We start from the raw sequence: 20657 nt of genomic DNA, 5'->3' as shown, positions 1-20657 counted from the left end.
CTGAGAGACACAGAGTCAGTCTGACGAAGACCGAGTCATTCAAAAGTGAACAGTGACATCTAGTGTTTGGAGTATTATATGATAGAAGTTATTGTTCAGCCGTTTTCAGACATGACAAGCGGATCAAGTGTCCTGAATGACATCACAGGGATTAATGTACTAATTTGAATAACCGATGAAAATAAAGAAGGTAAAGTAAAATATTTATTGAACAGAATATAAATACACATACAAATATAACTTATTGTGATTACTTGATTGGTTTCTTGACTATTTACTTACAATCCGACCAGGGGTCAGCTATAAAGAGTGAATTCTCAGTGGTAGTACACTTTGGTCTGCGACAATATCTCTAAGCTGAATAGGGGTTTGTGAAGGTTGTTCTAGTGTGAATTTAAATGTGTCATTTAATACATTAAAGCAAACCTGAACCGCACAACATTGTATCACTGTGACATCTGAAACAATTGTTGTACATCAGTTCTAACAATTGCAGCACAAATAAGAAAAGTAAAAAACAAACTCTTCTGAAGGACATGATTGATACAGGGCTTCTATGGGTTGTTGCTATATGTATAATTTAGTATGTCCCTATAAGTTCTCTTTTTTAATTGACTTGCTATAGTGTCAGCAGTTTGTCGCTAGGTAGTTGCTATAGTATATTTAGTCTCTGGCATTGTAAGGTAGCTACTAGCTGTTATTCGAGGTAGCTAGAGTTGTACTAGGTGGTTGTTAAAGGTTTAGTGTGTAGAATTTAGTGACATCTAGTGGTTACTTTGCATGTTGCAGCTGAATACCCCTCACCTCACCCCCCCCTTCCAAACATGAACCTGTAGTAGCTTCAGTTGTCATCAAAACTCAAAAGGTTTAGTTCGTCCAGTATAAACTACTGTGAAAAAAGATGGCGATATTTAGGTATCTAAATATAAAGGCCCTGTTCCAGGGTAAACTAAATCTAAACTAGATACTTTTCCCCTAAATCTTACACACTGGACCTTTAAGTGTTGCACTATGCAGTACTCCCAGCAGCCACAGGGACGCTATTGAGCTGATATTAATAGTGCTGAACATGATAGCAGAAGTGACGACAGTATACATTTGATAGAGATATATTCAGCACCAGAGAGACTGTATTTGAATATTTGTCTGTTGCCACATGAATCAACAATACAAGTGATAAGCGAGGTAAAAATATTCATGTTATTGGTCTCTGCTTTATTGTTACTGCAAATTAATTGTAATAATAATAATAGTCCACAGCAGACTTTTTTTTTTAATCTGATTGATAGCATGGGTCTTATTTTTCCATTTCTTCCCAAGTTTTTTTTAAAAGTTTAATATTTATTTTTACTCTTAACATTTACATTTATATTTAACATATAGATATATATTTAACCCTTACATTTAGCACTTACATATATCTTTAATATTTAAATTTACATTTAGCATTTATATTTAACAGAGATGTATATTCAATATTTAAATTCAACATTTACATTTAACATTTAGATACTTCTTAAACATGTATATTATACATTTAACATTCAGATATATATTTAAAATTTACCTGTATGGTTGACATTTATATTTAAATTTAACATTTGCAAACACTTAAATGTATAGTGTGAGATAAGATATTTTATAATTTTTTGCTTAACATTGTTCTCAGAAAATGCACTGAAGGATTTTGTGACAGTTGAAATCTCTTTTTTAATCTGCCATTGCTCAAATGTGTTTAAACTGGGAAACTAAGATGATCTTTTACAATCAACATATATATAAAAAGGTGAAATTGTATCTCCCACATTCACACCTGATTACTGACGGGTGTTCTTCCTGCGACCTGGGATGTAGAAGTTTGGTCCTGATGAGGTGGGGGGGGCTGTAGTATTGCGGTGTCTCTTTAAAGGAAGGGGGAGTGTAGCAGGGGACAGAGGACCGAGATGAATAGAAGGCACCAGAACCACCTACCATGACCAAGTGCGCTGTGAATGTAGGACAGAAATTCGAGTGGAACACAAGCGGATCGTCGGGCGACAGATTCGGGGAAATCAAACCATGTTGGGATGCGCGTCGCCGCCTGACTCCAGCGTTTTCACCCGCGGCACCACATGCGATCATGGGCGCACAGGAGAAGTCTTTATCCTCCCAAACATTTCTTGCGTTTTGAGGCGGAAGAGAAGAGTGGCAGCAGAACACGTCCCCGTGCTCTCCGATTATCAATGGTAGGCATTGCATAATTCACCCTTATCCACCGGAGCCATTTGGTTCCTCCTCTGTGGGAAGAGAGGGGGGGACGCCAGAAAGCAAAAAAAAAAAAAAAAAAAGAAAGAAAAGAAAAACCCGACTCCATCCTGTGGCTGCCTCTTTTTTTTTGGTGCTGCCTTGCACAATTGTTTGGCAATGCCCTCTTCTCTCTTAGGAAGGACTTGCGGACAGTAGCCGGGGGGAATGATGCATTTGACGCTGGATGTGTGCTGCATTCAGGGACATTCGCCAGTGATCGCGGCTCAGGCAGGAACAGCGAGTGCGGAGGGCCTGGGAAGCACCCAGCCCCACGATCTCCCCCTTTTCCTCCCCCCCTGCAGGACCATGCTTGCGTGAGGGATGAGGCTGTGCACGGGGACACCAGGCCAGAGCTGCGGCCTACTTCTCACAAGAGCCGGTCTCCCGACTGCAAGACCCGTGAACACATCGCCACCACCACCATCAAATCAGCATCTTTGGTACGCAGCTCCCCTCTCCCTGCATGGGAAATAGGGCTACGTGTGCGGGTGCACGCGGACGGGGTGCGCGCGCCCGTGTGTGTGTGAGCGAGTGTGTGCGTGCGTGCGTGCTTGTGTGCGTACCATTTGGGGGGTGGTGGTGGTATAGGGGGTGAGGTGGATGAGGGGAGGGAAGGGGGTGTCTGTGTTCTCAGCTGTACATCTGTAGTCATGGCAACCGTATCCTGTTAATGGATGTCATTTTTCCATCCTCAGCTTCCCTCTCTCTCTCTGCCTCTGCCTTTATGCATTCGTACGTACGTCCATGTGCAGATCGCTGCTCGCCGCCTGCCGCTAATGGGATTTAGTTTGTGTCAGAGAGGTGTTGAAAGGTGCTTCTCCACACGTCGTCTCAGGTGGTCGGGTCACGGATCCCGACGTTTGAAATGGTGTGGATAGTCCTTGCTGATTGGGAAGCACACTGTGCAGAGTACTTGACTCATTGGTGTATAATTTTGAATGGGATCTAATAAACTTTATTTACATGGCACCTCTCACAACAGTCACAAGGTGTTTGGCAAGTTCAAATTGGAGGCAAACCAGGAAATGGATAAAAAAGCTAACAATAAGAAACAGTTTTAAAAGCAACATACAGAAATGGAGAAAAGGTTACAGATGAGAAAAGAGGAAAAACGAGAGGTTGCCAGAAAAGAGCCGGTCACCTCTGGAGGTCACGTGAGGTGTCAAAAAAAATGTACCTGGGTGCAAGTCCAGAACGGTCCTTCAAAGTCTGCAGTCAAATCTTAAAACTATTCTGAAATTTCCTGGAGGCCAATGAAGAGAAGCTAGAGTCGGAGTAGTATTCTCTGTTTCAGCAGATTTGGTGAGGAGTCTGGACGAGCTGTAGTTTATGTGGACTCAGGTGCAGGTGAAGAGGGAATTTCAATAATCCAAACCAGAGGGAATGAAGGCATGAATGGCAAATCTTTAAAATTCCTCTAGATCCAAACTTTGAAAGTTTCCTGAGCTGCAGAAACATGACAGGGCGACTATATTTGTTGTTAATGGGATTGAAGCAGTAGATCTTTTTTTATATTGATTACACTATAACCTTAATTCACCTTTTAGAGTCTTCGGTTATCGTGGATGTGTAGTAATCCTTTGACTCATTACTTTTCTTTGAAAGAGCTCTTCTTTCCTCTGTGGTGCATGTGGTCTGTTTTTAGGCCGCAGCCTCTGACTTACCAGCTGTCCCTCTTCCTTCCTCCCCCCCCCCATGTCTCCTCCATGGCAGTTGTGTCTCTCTGCCTGCTCTGTGTCTTTTACTTCCCGCCTCCTGTGTTCCTCTGTCTAGGTCATCAGGTAGATCCAGGAGCATGAGCAGGACTTTGAGCTGCGGGAGCAGATGTCTGGGTATAAGCGCATGCGGCGGCAGCACCAGAAGCAGCTGATCGCCCTGGAGAACAGGCTAAAGGCCGAGATGGATGAGCATAGGCTCCGGCTGCAGAAGGAACTAGAGACACATGCGAACAACACTTACATTGAGCTGGAGAGACTGGCCAAGCGGCACGCTGCTCAAACGGACAAAGAGGTACAGCCCTCTGGGTGTTTCTTGTGAATGAGGTGGAAACTACACAGTGATTCAGTTTGAGCTAAAAACAATGGTTGTCAAAGCATTTTGGGTGAAACACTTTTTTAAATGTCTCCTCACAGATGAAGTCAGTTGCATCAGAAGAGCGGAGGATCCAGCAACAGATTGTTGCTCAGCAGAAGAGGGAGCTGACGTCTTTCTTAGACAGCCAGAAGAAGGAGTACAGGCTTTGCAAAGACAAGATCAAAGAAGTAAATATCCAGAACAAAGTGTATCAACCTACTCGTCAGACACACGTTCTCGGAGGATTTAATTGAGCTTTGTTTGTGTCGTCTCTGTGTATCTGTGCTTCTGTTTCCGTTAAGGAGATGAGTGAAGACCCTTGCACACCCAAGGAGGAGAAGCAGGAGCGTCTGTCCAGGCACAAAGAAACAATGCAGCGCTCTCAGGCAGAGGAGGAAGCTCACCTGCTGGCCCAGCAGAGGCTGGTCTACGACCGGAGCTGCAGGGCCCTCAAACGCCGGAGTGTGTACAGGAAGCAGGAGTTTGAACAGGAGCAGCTGAGAGAGGTAGTGAGACTTCATGACATTAGAGTCAATCACAATTTTAGTATGGTTATTGGTGTTTTGAGGAGGTGTGTGGACATTCAAAGAAAAATGACCATTAAATAGTAGCAAACCTACAAATCCTCTCAATTTGATGGACGCCGATTATTCCCTCTGACATTGCAGCTATTTTTAAGAATGGAATTATCGTGTCTTATCAGCAGTAGAGTCTTGACGAAGTCGGTGTTTGAAGAGAGGAGACCGCAGACCCATTACTTACATGTATACAATGTTTATTACAAGAAGTTCACAGGTCAGGACGAGCTCTAGAGACTCGGAGACATCACACTGCCAAATGGTGAAAATCTGACTTGCCTCTTGCAAGACAACGAGTTTTATTCGTGGAGGTGGGACCCCATGGGGAGCTGGGATCCCAACACTAGAGATAACATGACATCACAAAACCGGGCCTTTTACCTAAATAAGGACATGTTTAGTATCTTGTACTGCAAGTCTTCATTTTACAGTTCAAAAGAGTATTCTCTGGGGGAGAGCGCTAAAGAATAACACCTGGGATAGTGTTCAAAAGAGTCTGAGAATTTGAGAATCAACACGCCTAAGATGTTAACATTTCATTATGTTTTATAACTATGCTAGATAGATCTATTAGCTAAGCTAAATATACTACAGAATCTAATAGTGCATACCAAAAACCAGCATGTGAAATTAAAAGGAGAGGACACTAAAATGATGATGCTCCAATGAAGTCTTAAGATTTCGAGGTAAAGAATCTAATGACTCAACTTCTTGTTCCAGGAGCTGAACAAGAAGAGGACCCAGAAGGAGATGGAGCATGCCCTGATGATCCGGCAGGACGAGTCCACACAGGACCTGGAGCGCAGGCAGCTGCAGATGCTGCAGAAGCTGCGCATCGAACTCATGCGGCTGCAGCATCAGACGGAGCTGGAGAACCAGGAGGAGTACAACGGGCGGCGGCAGAGGGAGCTGCACAGGAAACACAGTCTGGAGCAGCGGCAGCAGCCCAGAAACCTCAAGGTGCCTGAAGAGGTTTCTTTACCAGTGTTTTGAGTTATTTAGTTGATATCCGGTTAGCTTCATGCCAACACAGGCTTGATTATAAAAGGAGCAGGACATGGTTCATGACAAAAGGATTAGATATTAGGTTTAAAGTGGATGCTCAGCGGGTACTGTACATCTGCCCTGCACGTCTCCCATTGGTTAATGAACCTTGTATCTTATTCTAAAGTTCCAAATAGAAAACTATTCTTTCTAACTAAGTTGTCATGAGAACTGAATTTTTCCAAATGTGAATACTTTCACCTTCTCTACCTACCAATTGACAATAGCAGCTGCACAGTGGAGAGTTGAAAGCTCATCTGTGCAAACTAAAATATTCAAGGTCACTGCAAACAAATCAATTAAATGAATTAATTATTATTACAATACCACTTCAAAAGTATTCGCTCCACATTGAGAGGTAGATTCAGTGTGGAACTAATTAAATCAGTCAAATTAAGAGACACATTGAACAAATATTGTCACATCATGTAATCAGTTGCACTTTCCCATATTTTGATGAGTTTAGTTTAATTGTGTTCAACCATCTGAATGTATAACATGAAAGAACAGGACACTAAACTGCTTTCTGTCTCCCTCTGCAGGCGCTGGAGATGCAGATCAAGAAACAGTTCCAGGACACGTGCAAGGTGCAGAACAAGCAGTACAAAGCTCTTCGGAACCATCAGCTGGAGGTTTCCCCCAAGGGCGACCACAAGAACATCCTGAGATGCCTGAAAGAGGAGCAGACGCGCAAGCTGGCGATACTGGCCGAACAGTACGAGCAGAGCATCAACGAGATGATGGCGTCACAAGCGGTACGAGGGTCCTGAAGCCTCTTGTCTTGAGTTGCAAACGTGGACCTCAATCATCATCATTTGTATGTCGCATATTCATCACGACCACCCTATGTGCATCAGTTGTTTCCCGCTTCATCGTGAATCTGATAATCAAAAGTGCTGTCAACAGTTTTGCCGTAATCTTGTGGCCCGGCTTCAGCTCGCGGCTGATACCATTGTGACCGCCTGTGTCTCGCTGCGTCTCTAGATGCGACTGGATGAGGAGCAGGAAGCAGAGTGTGAAGCTCTGAAGCAGCAGCTGAAGCAGGAGATGGAGCTGCTGGACGCCTACCAGAGAAAAACCCAGTCGCAGATGGAGGCCCAACACGAGCGGGAGCAGCAGAAACTGGAGCAGAAGGTCTCCATACGCAGAGCGCACCTTGAACAGAAGGTAGGTTTGAGATGGACACCGTTCTGAAACACCAAGCTGTATAACAGAATGACCTCAGCATAGGTAGCAGATAGATACATGTGCAGAAGGAGATTTATTGATCCTGTGGTGGCAAGTTGAAGAAGATTTTAATGGCCCCTAGAGGCTGCAGTGTTCATTACAACCCCAGAAATAAAAGTCCCCACAAACTCACAACTTTACTCGTCTGAGTACCAGTAGGTTCCAGTTATATCTAACCTGGATATGTTTTGGCTGACATTGGTGGTTTGCTGGAATACCTGCTGATTACATCTGTCCATTGTGTAAAATGTTGTGTGCAAAGCTTCATTTTGTTTGTCCTAAAGGTGACAGTGCAGAAAAAAAAAAGAAGTCAAAGAGCACAAAAAAATGAATAGGGAACATCCTCCAGGGGGCGTGAGCAAGCAAACAAAGAGTATCAACTAATTGGAAAGATTGGTACAAGCTGAAAATGTCAGACTGAGGTGGCTAACAATGCTTTTTTACTTTTGATGACTCAAAGTGCTCTACCCATTCACACACATATCCATGCAGTGCAGCTATGGGCAGGACCTCTCTATGAGAACAGCACAACCATCAGGGGCAAGTTGGGGTTCAGTATCTTACCCAAGGACATGTTGGCGAGCGGAATGGGGGAGGACTAGGATCGAACCGCCGTCCTTCTGGTTAGGGGACAACCCACTCTAACCTCTGAGCCACAGGTTTCCAAGAGGGGTTTATTGATTAATTAAGTGTGTTTGGGTTATAAAGCTCAACTAATGCACAGGGAGACATCCTTAAATTTCTTGTTAGGTGTGACCAACAGAACCAAAATAAAACGTTTCAATTTACTATCAGATAAAAGTATCAAATATTCAAATAAGAGAAACTCTATGTGAAGACTCTGTAATGTCTGACAATTTGTATGTTGAGTGACATATCCTGACTTAACATTTCAGCTGTAGAGGTTGGGGGGTGCTAAAGGTCAGGAGAACTATTACCGACTGTTTAAGTTTAATTCCTTACAGAACCATGAAAATCCACAATAATTATCATGGTAACCCGTATGATTTCTTATGTTAAAGTCACTGGCTACAGTACAGACATGCCAGTGGAAGAAACCATAAACTGTAAAATAAAAGCTGTTATCTCGCGCCAATTGCATCAATAGGAGCCGGAGTTTTCACGGTAGCAAACAGAGGATGAAGCCGTGAGGTCAAAATTAATTTGACATCTATTTAGATTTCTTCAGTTTAGTCTGTGTCCTATCCACTAACATGGAGGAGACAGTGTTTATGACCTATACTGCCGCCAGCCACTAGGGTGTGATCAAGGCGCTTTGGGCTTCACTGTTGGAAAGCCGTCATGTGTTCCGTGTTAATATGCAGGCTATGGGCGAAAACACAAGTCAAATTTCCATATCATGAAATATCTGCCGTGATATTTTTGGCTTTGCAGATTGAGGAGGAACTGGCCGCACTTCAGAAGGAACGCACCGAGAGGATCAAGCACTTGTTGGAACGTCAGGACAGAGAAATGAACACCTTTGACTCAGAGAGTAGAAGTCTCGGCTTCGGAAGCCTGGGATCTCTGGACTTCGCCAAAGAAGACAACAGATGAAAGTGGACTTATCTCTGGAGGAGAACATATCCACGCCCCCTTTTCACGTCCACCCCCCCGCTTGTCGCGCCCCCCCCCCCCCCCCCCCCACGGTGACGAAGCTGGATAACTTTCTCTTATTGCTTTTCTTCTCTCGCAGATATTGCATCTTTGAATCGAGGTGTCTCGTGCAATGAGAACTTCTTTTGTGAAACTTGAAGGGGGAAAGTAAAACAAAAGAAGCAGCAACAACAACAACAACAACAACAACAACATGTCAATAAAAATCAAACCTAGTCAGTGTAACTCAAAACCTACGTGTTCAAAACAAAACAACAGACTCTTTTTTCTTTTGGTTTTCCTCCATGCCATTTCCTCCTTTTGGTATGAAATGAATAAATCAGGAAATTTTAGTAAAATGGGCACTTTGATATGTTTAAGTAGAAACCCATCATGTTCATATGATGCTAAATGTGTGTGTTACATGGAGGGACATTGTGGAATGTGAGCTGCGGACTCCCCCGTGGTGTTAAGCTGCTTTGTCTTATAATTTACAAGTTTATTTTTCTTTGTTTTATTTATTTTATGCTCTGAATGTGGATAATATTACTGTATGGGGTCACTGGATAAAGTCAGAGTTTATTCATTGTTTATTTTTTTTACATTTTCTTCGGTCATACTTCCATATTGTGCTTATGCATACAGTATACTGTGGTCCCTCACTTTTCTAGGCAACGGTTTTTCATTTGATATGTAGGATCGATTGGCATCAGCTTGATCAGCCCGTTTCTCTTTATCACAATTCAAGATCCCACTTGGTAAAACTGCTTATTATTGCATGCACTTTAAGGACAAATTCAGGTTGTGAAGTGAAGCATGAATCTGTCAGAGATTTTAGCTGTTTGTATATAAAAGTGGTCATAGCATTTTTTTTAATTTTAGTTTTAGTTTAAAGCCTATGGTTACTGGACATGAGCTCCATATTTGATATGATAATTTCACAAATGCCTTTATTTAAGTTGTGCCTGAAGCAGATTTTAGTTTTTTTGTGTTTCTCTATGTTTTATTTCCTGAGGCCGGCACCATTTTTTTGTTTTGGTTTCATCTAAACTTGTGAATCATTTAATGTTCACTAATCAAAGTTCTTGTAAAGGAAAAATGGTGAGAATTGTGCTGTATAACTTTTGATATCAATATTTGTACATGAGAATAATAGCTAGGACACACAGAGACACTGGTCTATTACCGATAGCAGAGCTTAACGATAAAGGTTTTTGCTTCGTTTTTGTTTTGTAACATGGAGATACGGTCAAACAATAGCTCAGTATATTGCTAAGTGGAAATCACTAGACTCTCAGATTGTATAAATGCTGGTGAATGGAACCACAGACTTCTTGTAATATCATTCCGATTGATCTTTTATCGATCAGCGGTTCTAGAAAAAGGAAAAAAAATACACAACACTTGAATCGAGATTGCATTTGAGTAATTTGTGTCTAATGATCAGATTTACATATTTTTTTTGCCATGTTCATTAAGGTCATTGAACAGGTTGCACAATGTTTCCATTTATACCGAATGGGACGAGAATTGTTTGGTGCTTAATTTCTAATACCACATTTAGCCTTGTAGTTTTGTGTCTTGGAGAGAGACGATTGATTTTTACAAAATGTGAACATGAAGCATTTTGAAGCCCCTCCCCCTCCCCCCTCCCCGAGTCAAAACACTACTAAGTTTTTTCAGACACTCATGACATATTTAGAGTACCCCATGCAGTGAAACCCTCTAAAAATGAAGTATATGTATGAAAAAATAAATACTATTTTATCACGGGTCAGTTTTTTGAAACATTGTTTAACTAACGTTGTGGTCTTGAATTGCAACCCTGTTATGTTTGGACAGGCATTTCCTGTTTCTTTTGATTTCGTAGCCGCGGCTTGTATTGATGTTCAGTCGTGTTCCCCACACGATGAAAGGCGGAAGACGTCCCCTGAATTAACACAGTATTTTAAACAGAGGAATATATTGAGTATCATTTCTGATGGAAATTGAAAAAATTTACAGACAGAAATCTAATTTCTGAACTTGTTGTGTTTGACCAGAATGTGTTGATGAAGTTGAATGGCTCCTCGAGATTTTTCAGCCTTTTACATTTTCATAAAAAGTTTTTTGAAATTTGATGAAAAAGTTTCTCATATGCAGTAAGGCCTTTTTGTCTGGTCAGATATGAACTGAAGCCTTGTGGACAAAGCCGTTCCAGTGAGAAAATAAATAAAGTGCTACTGGGCGGCTGGAGTAAGGTTTGTCTTGGGAACAGTGATGAACCTTAACAGTTTGTGTGAATTTTAAGTTGATAGAAAGATGTATTTAGTTAGAATAAAAGGGGACTTTCCTGATCAACCGTTTCCTGTGCAGATAAAAGACAAAATAAAAGAGATTCTGTTGAAAAAAACGAAAAAGAAAGTCTCAGTCGACATCCTGCATCTTATGACATTGCATTTCATATCGTCTGTGGTTGAGTTTCCTTGTAATGCTTTGTTGTGCGGTTGAGGACTTGTTACTTTTGCTTTTCTTTGGTGCCACATCACCACCATGACCCACATTGTGTCAAACACTTTTCATTTTAAGTCACCGTAGATCTACAGGCAACTGCAGGTCAAAGACGACTTGTGAAAACCCAAACTTTGAAAAGGGAACAGGAGGTGAGAGGGAAGTTAAACAGCGCAGGCCTGGGCTGGGTTTTATAGGCCGCTTATAAGTTTCGGGTAAACTTGATTCTTGCTTGATTTAGGTGTTGATTGGTGTCTTTTTTTGGGGCACGTCTGCTGGCAGGAATCCGGCAGTAGTTTCCTTGAACCGTCGACGTCTGCGGCTCCCTCTGCAGCAGTTGCCTGCCTCACCACAACCCCCCTATTATCCCCTGGGGCAAGTGGAAAGCCCCGAGGGCAGCAGAGAAGGTGGTTTTGCCTTCACCTGAAGTAGTGCTGACAGGGTTGTGGTGTGTCGAGTTCCCCTTGGCTTTTCTCAAGCAGTAGTGGTTTTTGATAACAATACAGCGTAGAGTGTGGAAGCTTGAAATGACTGTCGTTAAAAAAAATTAAAAAAAAGGAGATCATGTCAGTGAGCTGAGGCATTGACCTCTCACCAACCCTGTGATGCAGACGGCTGACTAAACACATCATAGCGTGTCTCCAAGCAGAAGTGACCTCAATTCCTAGAGGTGAGTGTTAGTGAGACAACACATGAAAAACCCCAGTTTATCTTCATATTTTTCACTCCTCCAAATATTCACTGGAACTGAGGAAGCAGCACCTCATGATGTCAGGATGAAATCATCCCCTGAGTTACATGAGCTCAGTCGGACCGAAGCTTCAGCGTAGTGAAGCTGACATGCTGCATGCTGGAGTGACGCAGTCCCGCCCCTTTACGCACATGTAAAAGTTTCTGATTGAGAAATGCGCTTCCTGTGACCTCGCAAGCTTCCTGCACTGTGCCCGCATGAGAATATTGCTGCAAAATCACGAGCACTGATTCAATTTAAGTTGTACAAAATACAGTTATATTGATAAATGTTCACCTAAGGCAGTAAAAGTGGATGAAAATATGAAGATACAGTTCATAAACTTTGCTTTTAAGACTGCAACTTGTACTTTCCAGTCAATTTTGGATGAGTATTAGGTGTATTAATTAAATTTATTTCCATACATACCGAGACTATTTTCTAAATCTTGCAGGTTTATCTTCCTCAAGGGATTTAAATATATATCACAAGTGTGACTAGTTTCCATGCACAAATGGAGAGGAAGAGCTTTACAAGTGTCAAAAAGGTTGAGTTCACACCTGTGACAATAAGTGGGCAACGTCCCAACATGTCTGTGCACTGAGCAGCCATGAGGGGACGTTGACCACTTGTTTAATGCAGAAGAAAAAAAAATGCACACGTGAAAAAAAAGGAGGAAATTCTGGGAAATTTGGTTGCCTCACAAAGTGCACGTCATTTCCTCCTATGACAAATGTGTGGTTTCTGTCTTTTAAAAAAAGTTTTAAAGCGGTGTGATTATGACAAGTCCGCGCAATTTGCCTGAGATACCGAGGAGAGAATGAATGGTCATGTAAAGAGAATGAGCTTTCAACAATTTATGGAACTGACAACAAGTAAGTTTTACTCAAATCTGCTGTATTCTATTGGAATATCAACACTGCAATTAGACAATGTCACAGCTTTTCTTGCCATTGTGCATGTTTTGGATGTTTTTTGTGCCTGTTTCATATTCAATTCTAGTGCTACACAGTGTTATACAGTTCTATATTTATAACTTTTACAGCCTTACAGTCTATTATAAACTTACAAATTCAAGATGTATTCCTGCATTAGTACATTTTATCAGTTTGTAAAGTGTTTGGAGAATCTGATCTTTCTTTAAAGAGACAAGTAGGATGACAGGTCAGCATAAGTACATGAATTAAATGTATATAATCTCAGAAGTGATAACACAACAGACCTGTCGTGTTCCTTCCTCGACTTGCTGGATGTTTTCCACTCTATTTTTATCTCCTTTGCTCGCCGCTTGTGACTTTAACGCCAAAGTTCCCCTCGCTGGTGTGATGTAGGATCACGGTAACTGACCGGTTCCTTTCTCCTCAGCGCTACTCTCTCTCCTGCTGGTTATGGCTGTTGATTCAACGAGGACTGTGGCAGCCAGCAGCAGCCAGGAGTGTGGGAATTCTCTGCAGCAGACTTTAAAGCTCACCAGACTCGCACAGAAGGAATCCGTCCTCCTCATCAAAACTTATGTGAGTACGGGCGCAAAAGTGCTACAGTTTGTTTTGCTGTGTTAAAATCCCCATGTGCTCATGCAGTGGTATATATAGCACATGGTGACTGTTCATGTTCCTCTTTAAGCTAATTGAATTATCTTTCTCTGCAGAAGGCCGCTCAAGGAGAGATGTCAGAGCTCTTCTGCAAGGTGTCGGTCAACAACGTCCCTGACCCCAACATCTCTGGCCTGGAGCCCTCGGAGAGGATAGCGAGCATCTACACGCACCTCCAATCCTTCATGGCCCATTTCAAACGGGTGTACGAGCAGCAGACAGACTTGCAGTTACCAACCAGCCCGCTCCTGGGTGAGCTTACCGTTGTCAGTGCCCGCAGCAGAGGCCTGGCCAATCTCATAAACAGCTTCTACCAGAGCCTCTTCCCAAACCTGCCCATGCCGGAGCCGGCGGGGGGGCCCACGATGCTACCTCCGCCTCAGAACGTCTTCCAGCAGAAGGTCTACGGCTGTGCGGTCCTCAAGAACTACAAGGAGTTCCTGTCGAATGTCTCCCGAGAACTGAGAACCCTAAAGGGCAAAGTGTGCAGGAGGAGGATAGAGTCCAACACCTTTCTCCTGAGGATGACCTAAGGCTGGCCTTAGACAGTCAGCTCCCAACAACACCTGTTCTCAACGGGTTTTGATAAAGACTTGTAAAGAAGTTTGAAGGTGGCTGGTACATCAGAGTAATTGATACTATTTATGGTATTTAATATTTATTTTCTTTTGTGTTCCTGATAAAATGGAGTCATGTTACAAATACAACTCCATGAAAGCCATGTATATTTAATACATTTGATGTTATATAAGGATCTATTTTTCTGATGTAAACTTATTTACTGCCTACGGAATTATTAAAAGAAAATTTACAGCTGCAGTTCTTTGTGATTGTTGATTTTCTAAGTGTTGTTGCACAATTTGAGCCACACAGCAACACGAGTGTCTGGAAAAATGACCATCTCTAAAGAGTAAACAGATTTTCATGCTTTACACTTGTATTCCCATTTGTTAAACTCATTTAAAGTGCCACTATATCTGTTTCTACATTGTTACACAGTTCAGTGGAACAGTTTAACTCGTTTGAAGCGTCGCGTAGTGTTTTCTGCACAGAATCAGTCCATCAAAAGGAGTTAAAAGAAAATCAGGAAGCTGCTGAGACGCTGACCGAGCTGATATCAGCTCAGAGTGACGCATGTGTTTGACACAAGGCTGCATCAGATAGGAAAGACTTCATGACACTGGCGGGACGTCTGGCCGGTCACAAGGTGCGGGTGAGAATACTGTACGTGTTAAACGCTCGCATCTTCATCGAGATGGAGATGCGAGTGTGTGAAGGGTTGGTCGGAAAAAACAAGAGCAAAGTTGAAATTATTCAGAAAACCCTTATTTTAGTTGATGAATAGCAGCGAGTAAACGTATCACATGTAAATCACAGACACTAGAAGTTTTTGTTGAAACCAAGTAATGCCAACTTAACTTTCCTGAAATCACAAGCTCTCAGGAAACTGGAAGTAGATGGGGGATTCACTCTAGGTCATGAATCAAGTTCCTCGTTATAACTCTGCTTTATTTAAAGCTCAAACACAGAGGGTACGTTAGGACAACGCCAATTCTCCAGTCTAGGTTATTTATTCCTTTTCACTTCACAGGACCTGATCTACCATCAGTCTACAGCACATTACCATGAGAATGTGTTGACTTCTAATTAGCACAGGTCAGTAATATCATATCTGAAGGGTGGAGGGAAGCATCAAATTATTTGTCATTTGGACAATCAGCTTTTCACTTGGATCTGCACCACATTGCAGTCCCCCAAATATGCCAGATCTATATTTTTGATCAAGACCCATGAATTATTCTCTGAGAAATCAAGGAAAATGTTAAAAAAATCCCTAAAAAACTACTATTCTCTGAGCGGTCTGATTTAAACTTGCACATGTATTTGCTTTAGGGATTTATAGTAGGATCCAAACCTTTGAGGCAACTTCCCCATTTGTGGTTTCCCGCAGTTTAAAAAACAAAATGATATCATGTTCTGGGCTGTGACAAAACGTAAACATTAAAATAGTGAAGAACAAGGAAGAAAATGACTCAAAAGTGTATCATGTTTAAAACCGCTGCGTCACAGATTTCACATAATCTGAAATTACACCCAAAAAGAATCAGGTTGAAGTTCATCACGCTTCAATTTGCTTTTCCATCTTTTGTCCTGCAGAGGGCAGTACACTGCAGAGCTTGGCTGGAGTCTGACGTCACAGTGCATGAGCAGTGCTGCTGGCTATTCTCTACATTTATAGCTCGACTAAACAAAACTAGACAACGTTTAGTTAACGTCTGAGTATAAAAGCAACAAACAGCACAGATGCATTAACACAGTCACAGGAAGAGCAGGGGGAGTCAGTGCAGGCCAGTGGAACAGCAGATCTCCATGAAAGGACAAGAGAATGGAAGATTAGGGGAACTGCCCTTGATCACACTTTTATAACTCACCTGCATTGATTATTTCTGTCTTTGCCCCTTCTTCCTCCGTTACAGGATTTTGATTCCATGAGGATATCAGTTATTAAAGTTTTTAAGGAATAAGAAGTTATTTGGAGTAATAGGATTACAAATACCTCTTGAAACTTCTAATATGATGAAGATATAAACGCTTTGCTCACACTTGTGTTAAATGTTGGAATAAAAAGGATCTGGTTGCGTGATCCTCTTGTAATTGTTGGATTTAAGATGAAGAAATATCACGAGGGAGGATATTCTCATCAGTCACCTTGTGTTGTGACTTCTCTGCATTCTTCAAGAAACGGTTCTAATTTTAAAATGTTGTAATTAAATCATATACCAGAGTTCGCACATTAAACTTAGTGTGCGGCTAGTTCCACAAGTCACTCGCCCTCCGGAGCGTGCACTGACTTTTCTGAGAAAGCAAAGTGTGATCTGCTGAAAGTTCTTAGAACTAATCAGATTTTGTCGTTTGGCCTATTTTATCTCGCATGAGCGCACACTCCCGTTTCCTTTTTAACAGAAATGCAAATCATCAAATAGAGTCAGGCCTGTTTTCATGGGTTTTTTTTTATTGTGCAAATGTCGTGTGCAAAGCAGGAGCCATGTTAAATATGCTGCAGTGTCAGCGTGAAGGCATTTCTTATTGTTCTCCTATTATTTCTAGACATTTACATTTAAAGACAAACCTTTATCCCTGATTATTGGGTGCTATCGATTAATGGCATTAACAGTTGAAGCATCCATATTCGCATGCATAGTCGAACCGTCTGTTACTCCAGACATGGATATTTGATTATTGCTTTGTCGAACTACAGGCTGGTTATTATATAATGTAGTGCCTCAAATTATTGCTTACAGTCAAATAAAATAATCCTAAAACATCCATAATATAATATATAATAAAATATATATATATTTTCTTTGGATCTGCATAGTTATTCCAACATGAATAAGGCATAAAGTCAGAGGAAGCGCCAAACGTTGGTGTAGGAAACAGGCGAGAGTTGCTGTTATCATGAAAACAACGATGTGTGTCATCAGAGTTTACGCCGAGTCAGCGACTAACGTCCCAGCGTCACTTACACAGGGTCGACGTGTCCATGTTCAAAAAGAAAATGTTCATTTTTGATTCAATTTCAAAGCCATGCAGCAGCTGCAAAAAGAGTTTGACTTTAGTACCACCACATCGTTTAACATGACAATTCAAACTATACTTATATTTATCGGACATGGTATTATAGTGTCTTATAGTTTATGTTCTGGTTACCTACCTTGATGAAATGCTCAAATGTGATCCCCTCATAGAATTCATCCGGCTCCTGTGTAAGACAAAGAGTTTACAGACACTGTTCCGACCAACTTGGATTTGAAACTTGTCATCTTATAGCTTACGCACCATGTGACCCATTGAAATGCTGGCCACCTCCAACATGGCTGCATCGGCAATGCTTTTGGCCGTCTCCTTCTCCAGAGTCCCGCTTTGAGATATCAGCTCCTCCACCACCTGGACAGATGTAGAAATACAACAGTTGAAATACTAGAAGGGCACTTAGTAGAGCGCACACTCCACCAAGCCCGACAGTCCCCTATAACTAGAATGTAATGGATTCTTCTTTGAGCCACGCTGCCTATTTCCACCAGGTTTGTGGAAATCCGTTTAATTATTTCTGTGTAATCTTGCTCACAAACAAGAAAACAGACAAACCTCCATAGAGGAAGTCATAACATTACTACATTAAGTTCCATGACACTCCGATCTCCGGGGGCTGGAGGAAATGACACCCCCTCCCCCTTCACTCATTATCTGCCAATCAAGTACTTTGCAGGAAGTCAGTTGACTCTTGAGCGGTGGAGTGGAGATGTCCGATAACCAGAAGTGGAGTTATATATATATATATATACTGTAAAACATGAAGGAGACTTTGTTCTGCTTTGCTGAATCTGCATTTTAAATAATAATAATTAAGCCCACAGAAAAAAAAAATTTCCCAAACTTTGCACAAACATTGTTGTAATCTTCAGCAGCTTTATGCATAAAGTTTTTTTTTAAAAGTTTTAACAGGGCTTGAGTGGTGCATTGTTTTTGGCTTACGTGTCTGTATTCCTCCAGGGTTATTGTCCCATCGTTGTCTGTGTCGTGCATGTTGAATAAAACTGTGGAGGAAGAAAAGAACCATCAGCTCGGTCACAGAGAACGTCGAGCACGTGATCGTGTGGTTTGTGTTCAGACACACATTTCAGTTTCTCCCTCCTGACGTTCTCACGCTGCTCCTCTGTCATGTGATGAGACGGGGGCCTGAAATGGGACATGACCACCAGGAACTCCTCGAAGCCGATCTCCTGCACCGGGCCCTCGCCGTTCTGATGGTAGTTTCTACAGAAATGCACGGTGATCACATTAAAACCCTCACATCCACAGGAGAGATCCGTTTCAGACTCACAGGGTATTGTCACTGCACCTTCTGTCAAAGAAAGCCTCTACGATCTGTGCACGGATGGGGTTGCACGCAAGATCTGGGATCTCATTGAGGTGATCTCTCCTGAGGAAAGAAGGCTTTTAAAGGAGTGGAACATGGTGTCACACAATAAATCAACCGAGGTCACGTGCTACAGGCTGTTTGTGGCCCCATGGAGCCTGTTATGCAGGTTTCCATTTCCAGAGAAAAAAGGTGGCACAGCGAGACAATTTATTAGGAAAAGTTGCTTTAAAAAAAACAAAATAAATGAAAATGACTTGCAAATTACACCACAAGGTCAACTTACCGCAGAGTTTCTTCATGGTGGCTCAGCTGTTTGAATCTTTCATGCAGGACTCGGATCTGTTCATATGAAACTGAAAGAAGCAACGTTAGGTCTAATTCTAATTTGAAGGAATGAAACATTTCGACATTTTAAAAGGTCATTTAAAGTGTGTTTAGGCAGAAATTGAATATAAAATAATCCTGGTGATGTTTTCACGACTGTGTTTCATCGAAATTGTATGAATTGTTGTTGTCTTTACTCTTTATATTTAAATATTTTATATTTACATAAGGAGTGAGTCCTCTCTACGGAGGCCACCATGTTTTTTTTACAGTAGCCCCGCCTGGACAAACTAAACCTTTTGAGTTTGTACGACAACTGACTGCTGCCACAGGTTCTCTCTTATGTTTTAAAGGGGAGGGTGAGCTGAGGGGCATTCAGCTGCAACATGCAACTTCACCACTAGGTGTCACTAGAACCTACACACTGAACCTTTAACTATGCAATGCGTTTGTTCTCAATGAACAAGCTCTTCAGGTTCTACAGGAAACTTTCGTGGCAACAGATTTGTATATCCATATTTATGCAAAACATTCTGGTTTTGCCTGCTGCTACCCGCCATCTCTGAAACGTACTCTCCTGTGAACTTGAATTATTCATCGGTGCTGCAGCTGCAGCAGACAAGCAGCTTCAACTTGACACACATAGAGAGGCTGGAGATGTGTTTACCTTACATGATATAGACAAATAACAGGCCTGATCACCTTTCTGCTCAACACATGTCCAACACTGGAATTTAAGATCACACTGGTTTAAACCTGTAATTCCAACAGGGAGCTCGTGGTTTTCCTGATGTCATTTCAAAAGTCAAACACACTAACACTCACATCCCGTCTTCTCCGCCAGATCAACGTATTCTGGATGAGCGGACGTAGACTGGAGAGCACCCATTCCTCCACAAGCCTCCCTTGCGACTGGGGTCGGATCTCAGAGGATCGAGTTCCGGGGATCCTCCATCTCCTCCACCGAGCTGTGAGGGAAACACGCGTCCGACAGCTGAGCTCCTCCTCCTCCTCCTCCTCCTCCTCCTCCTCCTCCTCCCCCTGCTCCTCCTCCACCTCCTCCTCCTCCTCCACCTGCAGGTCCCATCCTCTGCAAACACCAGCAACCACTTCCTGGTGACGACACACCGCCACGGGAAACAACAGGCTGCACTTTCAATTATTCATCCTCACCCTGTTTATTATTGGTGATATTTATTCAGAGGCTGCGACTGTGTGTTTGTTTAATGCGAGTGAAAGATGAGGAGAGACACGAACATGGCTCTCAAATATCCGTGTACAGGATTAAATGACTGAGATGGAAGGGATGTTGTTTCAAACGCTTAAGAAATATAAGGTGTTGACATATGTTAACATTAATTTATGAGATTACCAATGAACTAGTTCTACAGGTGGGACAACCTGTTTACCTCATGTTGAGGCCACAGCAAAGAGAGACGTGTAGTATCTTGCATACATTTTTTTCTTTTTTGAATCCCCTAAAGACATTTTCTATGTACAAATACTTCAAACATTGGTCATTAATGGTAGAATGACTTATAGCTGTACGATCAGTAGTAGGCTAAATGTGGCCAGGCATTTTGTGTGATAAGCAATCCATACTCATAGTCCAACACGATCCTGCTCTCTCTAAAAGTTTCTTCTCTCGTGTCCATCAGTGTCTTTGTCAGTGTCTTACAACAGCACCAGTTTGTTTCCAGGATCTAAACTGGGCACAGTGTCGGTCTGACAACAACTTTCATCACGCCTCTTCGTGGTTTGATGCTTTCCAACAATGTGTCACTGTTAGTTTG

General features: G+C 42.1%; 3 protein-coding genes across 4 annotated transcripts; 2 read left to right on the top strand and 1 right to left on the bottom strand.

The window, feature by feature from the left end:
- Nucleotides 1–4095: 4095 nt before the first annotated feature.
- taok3b (TAO kinase 3b) lies at nt 4096–8765 on the top strand. Its single transcript, XM_061076967.1, has 7 exons — nt 4096–4296; nt 4419–4547; nt 4662–4865; nt 5658–5897; nt 6524–6736; nt 6966–7148; nt 8604–8765. Exons 1-7 carry the CDS (start codon nt 4111–4113, stop codon nt 8763–8765), a joined length of 1317 nt encoding a protein of 438 aa, XP_060932950.1. The 5' UTR covers nt 4096–4110.
- A 4067-nt stretch (nt 8766–12832) lies between these two features.
- Nucleotides 12833–14401, top strand: m17 (IL-6 subfamily cytokine M17). 2 transcript variants are annotated; one of them, XM_061078972.1, is made up of 3 exons: nt 12833–12899; nt 13390–13538; nt 13676–14401. In XM_061078972.1, exons 1-3 carry the CDS (start codon nt 12845–12847, stop codon nt 14147–14149), a joined length of 678 nt encoding a protein of 225 aa, XP_060934955.1. In that variant the 5' UTR covers nt 12833–12844; the 3' UTR covers nt 14150–14401. The 2 variants fall into 2 exon arrangements, with proteins under 2 accessions (XP_060934955.1, XP_060934947.1); XM_061078964.1 differs by having other exon boundaries at nt 13673–14401.
- Nucleotides 14402–16993: 2592 nt separating this feature from the next.
- On the bottom strand, nt 16994–19811 carry tescb (tescalcin b). Its single transcript, XM_061079413.1, has 8 exons — nt 19690–19811; nt 18824–18893; nt 18520–18600; nt 18295–18434; nt 18153–18214; nt 17457–17564; nt 17332–17379; nt 16994–17213 (listed from the first exon to the last, which is right to left on the bottom strand). The coding sequence occupies exons 1-8, from the start codon at nt 19751–19753 to the stop codon at nt 17136–17138; spliced, it is 651 nt and encodes a 216-aa protein (XP_060935396.1). The 5' UTR covers nt 19754–19811; the 3' UTR covers nt 16994–17135.
- Between the last annotated feature and the right edge of the window lie 846 nt (nt 19812–20657).

The sequence above is a fragment of the Limanda limanda genome, chromosome 1 (assembly GCF_963576545.1).
Source record: "Limanda limanda chromosome 1, fLimLim1.1, whole genome shotgun sequence".
In the NCBI taxonomy this organism is placed as follows: Eukaryota; Metazoa; Chordata; class Actinopteri; order Pleuronectiformes; family Pleuronectidae; genus Limanda; species Limanda limanda.
This window is presented reverse-complemented; position numbering and strand designations above follow the sequence as displayed.

Bases quoted from the DNA above. Each gene is read 5' to 3' on its own strand.
- taok3b (XM_061076967.1), top strand. From the start codon at position 4,111: ATGTCTGGGTATAAGCGCATGCGGCGGCAGCACCAGAAGCAGCTGATC. The intron at 4,866-5,657 runs GTAGTGAGACTT...TTCTTGTTCCAG, and splicing joins AACAGGAGCAGCTGAGAGAG to GAGCTGAACAAGAAGAGGAC. The intron at 6,737-6,965 runs GTACGAGGGTCC...CTGCGTCTCTAG, and splicing joins AGATGATGGCGTCACAAGCG to ATGCGACTGGATGAGGAGCA.
- m17 (XM_061078964.1), top strand. From the start codon at position 12,845: ATGAATGGTCATGTAAAGAGAATGAGCTTTCAACAATTTATGGAACTG. The intron at 12,900-13,389 runs GTAAGTTTTACT...CTTTCTCCTCAG, and splicing joins ATTTATGGAACTGACAACAA to CGCTACTCTCTCTCCTGCTG. The intron at 13,539-13,672 runs GTGAGTACGGGC...CTTTCTCTGCAG, and splicing joins TCCTCCTCATCAAAACTTAT to AAGGCCGCTCAAGGAGAGAT.
- tescb (XM_061079413.1), bottom strand. From the start codon at position 19,753: ATGGGTGCTCTCCAGTCTACGTCCGCTCATCCAGAATACGTTGATCTG. The intron at 18,601-18,823 runs GTAAGTTGACCT...TTCTTTCCTCAG, and splicing joins CACCATGAAGAAACTCTGCG to GAGAGATCACCTCAATGAGA. The intron at 17,565-18,152 runs GTAAGCCAAAAA...ACATCTGTCCAG, and splicing joins CCCTGGAGGAATACAGACAC to GTGGTGGAGGAGCTGATATC.